The 10,249-nt window shown below is 33.7% G+C and overlaps 1 protein-coding gene across 6 annotated transcripts; it reads left to right on the top strand.

Annotated features, from left to right (window-relative positions):
* Window positions 1-507: 507 nt before the first annotated feature.
* LOC110105309 (AT-hook motif nuclear-localized protein 11) lies at window positions 508-9,243 on the top strand. 6 transcript variants are annotated; one of them, XR_002304130.2, is made up of 3 exons: window positions 508-969; window positions 5,990-6,530; window positions 7,807-8,144. XR_002304130.2 is itself a non-coding variant. In XM_028697178.1 (3 exons), exons 1-3 carry the CDS (start codon window positions 525-527, stop codon window positions 9,036-9,038), a joined length of 570 nt encoding a protein of 189 aa, XP_028553011.1. In that variant the 5' UTR covers window positions 508-524; the 3' UTR covers window positions 9,039-9,243. The 6 variants fall into 6 exon arrangements, 4 of the variants coding, with proteins under 4 accessions (XP_028553011.1, XP_028553012.1, XP_028553013.1 ...); XR_003701589.1 differs by lacking the exon at window positions 7,807-8,144 and having other exon boundaries at window positions 5,990-6,372; window positions 6,477-7,300; XM_028697178.1 differs by lacking the exons at window positions 5,990-6,530; window positions 7,807-8,144 and adding exons at window positions 8,314-8,366; window positions 8,967-9,243.
* Window positions 9,244-10,249: the final 1,006 nt, after the last annotated feature.

Raw genomic sequence — 10,249 nt, 5'->3', positions numbered from 1 at the left:
TATAATTTCTCTAGTTAAGAATTAATTTTTATGATCTTAATAATAATGGAAGTAGCAAAAGATACAAAAAGTTTTTATCTCTGAAGGTCTAATTAGAAATAATCTCAAAATTTCTTAATTTATTGATACTTAATGTAAAATATAAAGCTATTAGGTATCATGTACTTAAATACTCTTACATATGATTAATTATTCTGTGCAGACGCAGAACTAAGTGCGTAGAGCAATCGGAATGCGTTACGTCACCTCTGTGCTCGATACCGCGCCTCGGTATTGCTCCGTACCGCGGCTCGGTACCACTGACATGACACATTTTGGTTGGTCTCCGAAAGACGTTTTGCGTTCGGTCTCTACATAAAATAATTTCTCCAAATGATTAATTATTGATAAAATGGGTGCTTTTGAAAGAAATTGCCCAAATATTTTAATCGTTTCACTTAGAATTCATATTATTTAATATTTTCTAGTGTTTAAAAAAATATATATATATACTGAAAAAATATCCTCCACCGCTGGTCTCGCGGATGCTTCTGGTTCGCTCGCGCTTCACTCGCATGGATGGGCGCGGCAATAGTGACCTCCGCTCCTACTTCAATCACCTTGACGTCATCGACGGTGCCGCCTCGTTTGCCACTGCTGGCAAAGAAATCTTCTCCACTCCATTCTCCTCAGCCGCCGTCGATGCAAACTCGTTTGCCATTCCCTGCGCCGTAACCGCACGGTCCACCTCGGTACGCCGCCCAGCGGCTGCCGCAACCATTGCTGCTGAGTCAGCAAAGAGGAAGCGAGGACGGCCGAGGAAGTACGGTGCGCGGCCATCTCTCCCTTCCCTACCCACCACTGCAATGTCCGCTTCAGCCAGGGATCTTTCAGCGTTGGCGCAACGGTCATCCCTTAGTTCCTCTTCAAGGAAGAAGGAAGCCACCTCATCCAACTCTTCAGCTAGGAATGCTCAGCTAACGGCTCTTGGTTTGAATTTAACACTTTCCAGATTTCTCTTTCGTTTAGTCTGAGATGTTAATGTTGCATGCATGGCGGCTTCTTGTCATTTTTTTATATTTTATAATAGAATGAATTATGAGGCTGTTCACATATTTCTAGCGATATAATTTGACTATTTTCGTCTGTCAAGTTTGCCCTCAATTGGTTATATTACAGAAGCGGCATCGTATGATTGATTTCAAGCCGAATTGCGTTGCTTTATTTGGACCCTTTGAAATAAATAATGCTAATGGTGGATTTATGGGATTTTTATTGTGCAAAATGCGATTTTTCTATTTTTTACACAAGTTTTGTACTCATGTCTACTCTAGATGGCTGCTTATCTATACTTCGTGAATTAGCATTGGTTTTTAGTTTAAGGCTTGGTGGAGTGGTGGTGAAATTTTAAGAGTTGATAGAAAGCCATGGAAAAGGTTGATTACTTTACGGGTGTGGTACAAGTTTCTGTCTTAGACTTTCTTTTGGGGTTTTTATTGGGTATTCTTTGATGGAAAAATGTGAAACCTTAAAAAAAACTAAAAAGTTTGAGATATTAACTAGTTAATGGAGGTGATTTTATGTCAATTGGGTATGTGGTTAAGAAGTTAATTAGTCACAACTGCCGGACAACTAGACTTAGGATTCTGTGGAAGGGGTATGATTTAGTTTTTATGAGGATTTAAGTTGGTTTAAGTCTTTAGGAAGATGTTGGGTATATAGGAGAAGAAGAAACAAAAGAGAAAATAATATATTACGGTTTATAAATTTTAATTGTGGTTGATTTTCAAATCAATCTAAATGCTGACATGCCTAAATCTTTGTAGACACAAGTTTATGTAAAAAAATCAATGCTAGTTTTCATTGAATAAATGTGCATATAATAGTACATGATGTTCTATAAAAAAGTAGGAAAACCACAAGGCAATATACGAAAATCTCTTGTTGAAAATTACTCTATAAATTATAATGTTAGCTCCTTAATATCTTCCCTTATTTAAAAAATAATAATGCTACTCCAATTTAAAATTTTCAATTAACTATTTTATTTTGTATCTAGAATCTTTAATTGGGTCGATTGGTATGGTTCCAAATTAATTTTTTTTTAAAAATATTCTCTTTAAACCTCATATGACTTGCCTCCTATTATTTAAATTAAATAATATACAAAAATGGAAACAACATACGATCAATTGCTATTAATATAGTACTTTGAAATTAATTTTGTAAGAGGTTTTCTTACTTGTCTTACATCAACTCTCTTTCACTTGATGAACACTAATCGACATAATTAAAAGTGTTGTGGTTTAGTGAGAGGGGTAAATACTTCATGTATTTGTATATATAGATAGTGAAGCATCTGTAGCTTTAGGTGCGTCCAAAAGTACAATATATTTGCTTAGATTACTTATAATGAGAAAAATTTCAGAAGTGGAGCTATATCTCTTGCGAATGAATTAGTTTACCCATCCCAGTTCTTGATAAACCATTTATATTTTATGATATTTTTTGTAGTAAAAGCAAAAGTGGAAAACATGTTAGGCAGCAAAACCAGAAAATAAGTATTAACTTAAAAGCACCTACTCATCATATAGTATTTGGTTTATTCATAAGTAGAGAATTGTGTTATAGTTATTATATTTTCTACGTGGATACATTTTAAAATAGTTATAGCAATCTTATCACTACTTATGTCAACTCTTTGTAGTATATGTGAGTATAGATTGTGTACATAAAGTGCTTTTAAAAATGTACTATCATACCATTAGTAATGGGTCATGTTAATTAAATTTGGAGGCTTTAAGAATAAACCATCAAAATTTATAATATTGCTTAAGATGTTCAAACAAGCGAGTCAAGTCTAGTAACAGTGATTTAGGAGAAAGATTTAACTATGGTGTATGTCATATAGGGATGGTGTCTCATCACTGGACCCCTATGTGTTATGTTAGATTGGTTAGTGATCTTAGATCATACTCGGTACATAAATTTCTCGAAAAAGAAAAAAAAGTTTGGCATCTCAAGGAGCTAAGTCTTATCAAGTATGTTCTTGAGGTCAGGGAAGTCTAGTTGAGAATTTGAAACCATAACATACATATGCATCTTGGTGGTGCATTAATATTTTTTAAAAAGAGAAGACTTATCAAACATGTTATTAGGTAATTGAGCCTAAATTTTAGACTGATTATTTGAGATAACAGTAATTATGTGCACCTTGGTGTATGGGAGGCTCATTAGTGAGAGCTCACTAGAGAAGGGTATGATTAACCTGCTCAAAGGTTTTGAAAACATAGCAACTATGCAATTTTCAATAAGAAGATATACACCAAAAGGCTCATTAACATGCACTAAATTCAATTGGTATTCAGGCTTATTACGATAGTATCTAAAATAGAAGAATCAGTAGTTGAATCAGACATATGAATGGAGGTTTACATTTTATATGTATATTCGGAGGGTTATAAGTCACCATTAAAAACATGTATTTTCAAGTTCACAAAATATTATAAAAAATTTCATCTATATTATTGAATTTGTCAACAATCATATGAGTTTTATCATTAGTGTTAAGCTCTAATTCGATTGATGTCCTTCCATCAAAAGTAAAAGTAGATTTCCTAATAGGTAAGTAGATAATTTAATGATTATAGCTTTTGGGCTATCTTTTTTAATATTTAAATTTTAAAATTTCTTAATTTAAACTCATTTTAGAGTTTTTCTCACTAGTCTTGTTATCTTTCTAGCAAGTTATTGCAAAATAATTTGATATTTTCTATATATTTTAATTTTGAAAAAAGTTATATCTTTGATAGTCATCCATACTTTATCAATCGAAGGAATAATCTAATTTTTTGAGCCCATCTAAATTTTTGTTAATATTTTTCAAAATAGAAGTTATAAATTTTGGTTTGGTGTCGGGTTTATTTATTGATGTAAAGGGATGTGTGATTACAAGTACACAGTATGAAGTGCAGTACTATTAAAATATGAAATATAAAGATTAAAAGCTAAAATAAAAATAAATGATGATTTGAATAATGCTTGAAAGGCATCCAAGTGAATAGGGGTTTAATATAGATTGGCTTATGGTTCACTGTTTTACATTGCTTGAATCTCTTAGGAATTAAAATGGGGCGGGTATTTTAATATAGATTGGCTTGCCTTTTATGTGGTGTTCACTACTTGGAGGGCTGGTAAATTAATCGTAGAATTGCTAATATGACATGCCAATATCCTAGATTTCTTTTGCATAGGTCCCTCCCAAAGTAATGGAATTCAAAAACAAAGGAAAAGCAAATGTTATTCCTTCATTTGAAGATGGTTTTTTGATGAAGTAGAAGATCTTCTCTTGTTGAAAAATAGGAAAAACTTGTAAAGAAAATCTTGTTGGAGATTGAATGTAGGGTTTTTTCTTATAATGATGGTAGTGCTTTTTTTGGATTGCTAAGTTTTTTTATTTCTAGGATAACAACTACAGTGCTTTAGATTTTACTGATAGGCAGGTTGATATCTACTGAGATATGCTAACTAAAAATAGACTTAAACGGTTTGGACAGAAAATGAAAGGTAGAAATTTCACCATTAAATGGGTAAATAAAGTTAATGTCTACTGAATAGGAATGAAAATGGGTATACTTATGGTAAAATAGATGGAAGTTGTTCATAATATTTTGTGAAGAATAAGTTTAGCACTTTACAAATTTATGCTTCTTTAGTTTCACCGCAATTGGCTATATTATAGAAGTGGCAGCAAATGTTTCATTTCATGGTGAATGGCATTGCTTTATTTGGAGCGTTTGAGATTAATAATACTAATTTAGGATTAATGGGAATTTCTCAAGCTAGATGCCATTTTCTATGTTTTTTTGAATGTGTTATGTTAATGCTAGTCTAGAGAGCTTCTTATCCATACTTGGTGAAGTAGCATTTTTTTCATATTATTTTATTCATTGTGTTCTGATATAATTATTTAAGGTGAAAATGCATTGATTGTAAATTTCTTGTTGCCAAAGTTTGATAGGTTTAAGTATCTTAAATCTATCGAACTATAAAACCAAGATTTAATTTTTAAAGGTGGCTTGGTGATTAAAATGGAGAAGCACCTAAGTATTATGTGATAAGTTGATATCATCGAGATTTAAAAGTTAATTTTATAAAATTATGATTAAGTTGGTGATGTTAAATAGATCTGAATGTTGTGTAGCAAAAAAATTATTAATAGCTAAGTTGAGTGACGAAATACTTGAAAAAATTAAGAAGGATAAATTAAGGAATGATTGCTTTTGATAACCAGTTGGAGTGATATCTATTGAAGTATGCTAATTGAAAATAAACGTAGGTTATTTGAATATGCAACGAAGGGTGAAATTCACCATTAAAAGGTTAAATAAAGTAAGTGTCAGCTGATTAAAAAAGAGAATGGGTAGGCCTAGGGTAAAATAGATGGAAATTGTTCACAATAATTTGTGTAGAATAAATTTAACACTCACTAAACACTCAATAAGAATATATGAAAAATAGGGATTCATATAATTGATCCAAATTAGTTGGGACAAGGTTAATGATGATGATGCTCTTAATATGTATTAAATTCCGGGTTGTCTCACATAGAGTACTTGGCAGTGACTTTGAAATTCATACTGTTTATTGGTGGTTGTTTTATGCATATATTCATATTTCCGGTGACTGTACTTGCTTCAGAACTCTTTGTAAAGTCTCTCAAAATCAGTGGTTGACACACAAACCTGAAGTCAGAGCACTTTCAAACACTCAGCTGAAAGCAAAAGTATGACCTTTTAAAGGTTGCCTTTCTTTGCTCATGTGCATGCTTGCTATTATCAGCTGTGTACAATCATGCATCTTTTTGTCTGTTTGTGGAGGTTCACAAACTAATTTATGTATGCATGGTATAGTGTATGTGCATGTGCAAAGAAGGATAGGTGGCTGGACAGATTTTGGCTTGCTGGCTCATGTGATGCCTATGTGAATTGAATGTTTTTGATTGTTTCAGTTGATGACTATCGACCAAATGGAATCGTACTATGATGCATGGATGTAGGGATTGCAGTTCAAATGCATGCATGAACGTGGTTTTCAAAAATACGTATTTATGCCTAGGTGACCAGGAAAGGGCTTCTTCTTGCTGGTGATGAAGGCAAGCCTGATGACTGTTAGCACAAACCTTTGAATGGCGAGAAACTTGAAAGTTGAGTTGAATGATGTCAAATGTGACATAGAAAAAGATTAAAAGTGACACATCTACGGCATTAGGGTCTTTCCAATGCAGGGTATCAGAAGGGGTCGAGGATGGATCTTGAATTTTTGTAACTCTCGTACTATCCAACATGCGAGCGACTAAGATTTGGAGTTGGAATAACATAGAAGATTGAAATTGTCAGTGAAAACAGTTAGTTATTTTCTACTTCAGGGCAATTTTCCTGAAGGGCCAGTCTTCCATAAATCTTTATACAAATAATTGGATAATTACTCTTCTGTAGGAGGCATGATCTTGTGCATGTTTAAAATCACTGCAGGCATAGCTGGATTAGAAGGTATAGTATCACTTAAAAGTTCAATGATAGTTCTCTCTTTGCTTTACCTTATTTCTTAATAGTTCTATTATTTAAATAATTTAAATGAGTCCACTACAGGAATTTAAGCCATTTCCGACAGAAAAATCCTCTGCAAAACAACCCAAATATGTCGCTAATCTAGCTTTGTAGTGAATTTGTGGGGGAATACAATCTTACGCTAAATATCATGTCGGAAAATTATTTGTGATGGACATAATCTGTTGCAAATATTTTGTGGCGGATTTATGACGGATTTGCGGCGGAAAAGTTTCCGTTGGAAACTTAAAAAAAAAAGGAAAAAAAAAACTTATCATATATAACCAAGGAAATTGCAGTCCAGTCCGTGAAACTCGTATGGCATGCCAAGTCATGAGGTTAGCAAAGTCCAGTTCGTTGAACCCGCGGAGCAGTGTGCCTAACCAAGATGCCCGTGAAGCAAGTTTGTGGAAATCTGTGCAGCGTGCAAAGGCAGGAGGCCCGCGACACGGCCTGTAATGAGTAGCGAGCCCACGAAATGACCCACAATCACGCCTGTTCATCGGTTGAGATATTGCTTTGCTTATAAAAAGCAAAACACATCTTTGCATAGGCAATGTGGGACTAAGTTGAAGAGAAAGGGGAAGGAGGTAGACCAACTACGTTGGCTTGTAATATTTTTAATTAACTAAGTTAATTACTTGGTTAATTTAACTTATTTAATTACTTAATTTAAATTTAATATAATTAACTAATTTAAACTTAAAATTTTACCATGATATTGTAATATAATTAGTTAATTAGTTAATTTGAAATTCTTATTTAATTAATTTGTTAATTTAACTTAATAAATTAGTTATTTAGTTAATTTAAATTGTTTAATTAGTAAATTAGTTAATTTAAAATTTTAATTAGTTAATTTAATTAAATTTACACTAGTTATTAAATTAGTTAGTTAGTTAATTTAAGAAGTTAGTTAATTAGTTAATTGAATTAATTTAAATTTATTTATTAATTTTGGCAGCCGATTTGTGGCGAAAAAAGTCGCTGCAAATTTGTGATGGAAATTCCATCTCAAATCCGCTGCAAAGCATTCGTAAAAAATTTTCATCGCAAATGTGTCGCAATTTTCGACAAAAAATATTTTGCCGTAAAGTCCGCCGCAAAGTTCTAACTTTCCTGTAGTGATCTTTTTCATGACTTACATAATCTTTGCAAAATCCTTACGTCATATAATTGCTAATTGTCGAGTTTTTCGCCTTTGACATTCCTTATGCAGCCATGCATTATCTTGAAATATAGTTCAGAATGAGCAAATCCATCCAAAGGAGTAACTTGATCGTCACAGTACTTGTAGCTGAATTGTTAGCCTGTCTCATATCCTATGTAACATACACATCCTTGTCTTTTCTGAGGTTTATACTTTGGTTTCTAGGATGAACCTTGCTTTTCATGTTTGCATTTTTTTGTTAACAAAGACTCTTTGTGACTACTTGTTTATTTCTCTGTTAATCATGAAGACTTTGTTAGCCACAACTCTGGCTTAATTAAATGTATATTGGTCAGAATCAAACATGTTCTGTTATAATAAAAAATGATGTTTTTCATGAAAAATGTTCTAGCTTATATATATACACACACATCATGATAGCTTTTTCTCATTGTCAGATTATGTGCATGATTCAAGATTTAAGATTACAGTACACTAGACGTACAATTTTGAGCCCATCCTGTTAATGTGACTGATAAATGTCATACTCGAGTTATATATTCTTTTTTGATTCAGGCAATACTGGACAAGGATTTACACCACATGTTATTAGAATTTCAGCTGGAGAGGTTTGTCCATTGCCAATTTTCAATAATGATTATTTTCCACTCAGATTTTCATTCAGTTCATGAATCTCTATATTGATGAGAAAAAAAGGGCAAAAAGTATCTATGTATACATTTTTTTAATATGAAGACATTCACCTTAGAGACAATGTGAAATGAGTATATATGTGAAAATGTGGGAGTAGCTCCAGTGACAGATAGGATTAGAGAGAGTCGCCTTGATGATTTTGTCACATAAAACGTTGGCCTTCCAATTACACAGTTAGGAGAGTAGAAAATTTGGCCTATGTTAAGAAATGTAGAGGTAGACTTGTTTCATAAGTATTATAAATTACCTTTGTTTATTTGATTTGAATGAGAATTTGACTCCCAACAAAACAAAATGGAGAAAAAGGATTCATGTTGTAGACCCCATGTAGTGGGAAAAAGGTTTCTTGTTGTTGTTGTTGCCCTATGTGTTTATATGATGGTGTTTTTATTGGCATATTTACCAAATTAGCATTACAGAGTATGTTGCTTAAGTTCAAATAATGTTTTATTGTGTCTTTTGTATCTACAGAGTGAGCAATTCTTACGTTACTGATTGTGTAAAAATCTTTTCAGCATGCCCATTGTGGAAGTACAGAACATCTGCAAAGATTTCCTAATGTTCTTCATTCTTATCAATTTAGATGATCCACATTTTTCTTGACATATTTTGTTATTTACTCATTGAGAGAGAGAGAGAGAGAGAGAGAGAGAGAGAGAGAGAGAGAGAGAGAGAGAGAGAGAGAGAAAACTAAGAGTAAGCTTATGGCAGAAAGCTTAGTTCTTCCTTGTCGGTAGCATACATTCATTGTAATCTTAAAAGCCCTTTTTAATAAATACTCCACTTGCTGAAGCTCTACTTTGAGTCATACAACAATAACAACAACAACATCAAGTTTTTATCCCACTACGTGGGGTTGGCTACATGGATCATAGAGTCTAAAAAATATCTTGATAATGTAACATTTCTGTGATGTTGAAATTAGGATAATACTCTTACTAATCAATAATTGTATGAATTAGCATATGTTGTATCCAAGTCTTCTTATACAACAACAACAACATGACTACAATTATGAATAAATATGACTATGAGGATATTCTATTATAGCGGGTATGATGCATAACTATAACGATTGCGAAAAATCTATTATTTGAGCAATTTGGAGCCAATGATTAACTTGGAACTTACTGTTGACCTCTGTAACTCAACCCAAAAGAAATGATATAATAAAAAAAAGGCTTGAATCATTACTTACATGCCCCAACGACCTGCCAAACACGCCACATCTACAGTGCCCATGCTCTGTTCATTCGACGTCGAAATGTCATGTCTTCTGCGATCCTTGCTCAAGATGACGATGTCCCATTTTCATTGTTAAAAGCAAATAGGACGAAGCATTCGCACTCTCTCGAATCCATGCACAAAACCTCAGAGTTGCGAGCTGCCCCTACTTACGATCCATCCGACCTTCTTCCTCCTCCCGTAGTTTCTTCCTCTCGAAACCTGTCGTACTCCCTACTATAGTCACCTTCAATTGAGCCTACCTCAAGCCTTCCCACTCACAACCAGATATCAACATCCCATTGCTTATCCTTCCGATCTCCTCTCCTATCCAACCTCATGCCAAGACCTCTCTAACCCGATGACCTCCAGGACGAACCCAGTTAGCTCCGATCTGCTTCAATCTTGTCCGACCTAGGAGCCCTGTTCGATTTCATCTTCCAGTCACTGTGCCGATTTCTCACCCAAGCAGAGAGAGAGAGAGAGAGAGAGAGAGAGAGAGAGAGAGAGAGAGAGAGAGAGAGAGGGAACCTTCTCTTACCTAGCCAAGAGTCACACATCTCGTTGCCTCCTT

The sequence above is a fragment of the Dendrobium catenatum genome, unplaced genomic scaffold (assembly GCF_001605985.2).
Source record: "Dendrobium catenatum unplaced genomic scaffold, ASM160598v2 fragScaff_scaffold_894, whole genome shotgun sequence".
Lineage (NCBI taxonomy): Eukaryota > Viridiplantae > Streptophyta > Magnoliopsida > Asparagales > Orchidaceae > Dendrobium > Dendrobium catenatum.
This window is presented reverse-complemented; position numbering and strand designations above follow the sequence as displayed.

What these genes read in the sequence shown, in the direction of transcription:
- LOC110105309 (XM_028697178.1), top strand. Translation starts at nt 525, where the DNA reads ATGCTTCTGGTTCGCTCGCGCTTCACTCGCATGGATGGGCGCGGCAAT. An exon ending in TGCTCAGCTAACGGCTCTTG is followed by an intron (nt 970 to 8,313) that starts GTTTGAATTTAA and finishes TTTTTGATTCAG; the next exon opens with GCAATACTGGACAAGGATTT. An exon ending in TTAGAATTTCAGCTGGAGAG is followed by an intron (nt 8,367 to 8,966) that starts GTTTGTCCATTG and finishes AAATCTTTTCAG; the next exon opens with CATGCCCATTGTGGAAGTAC.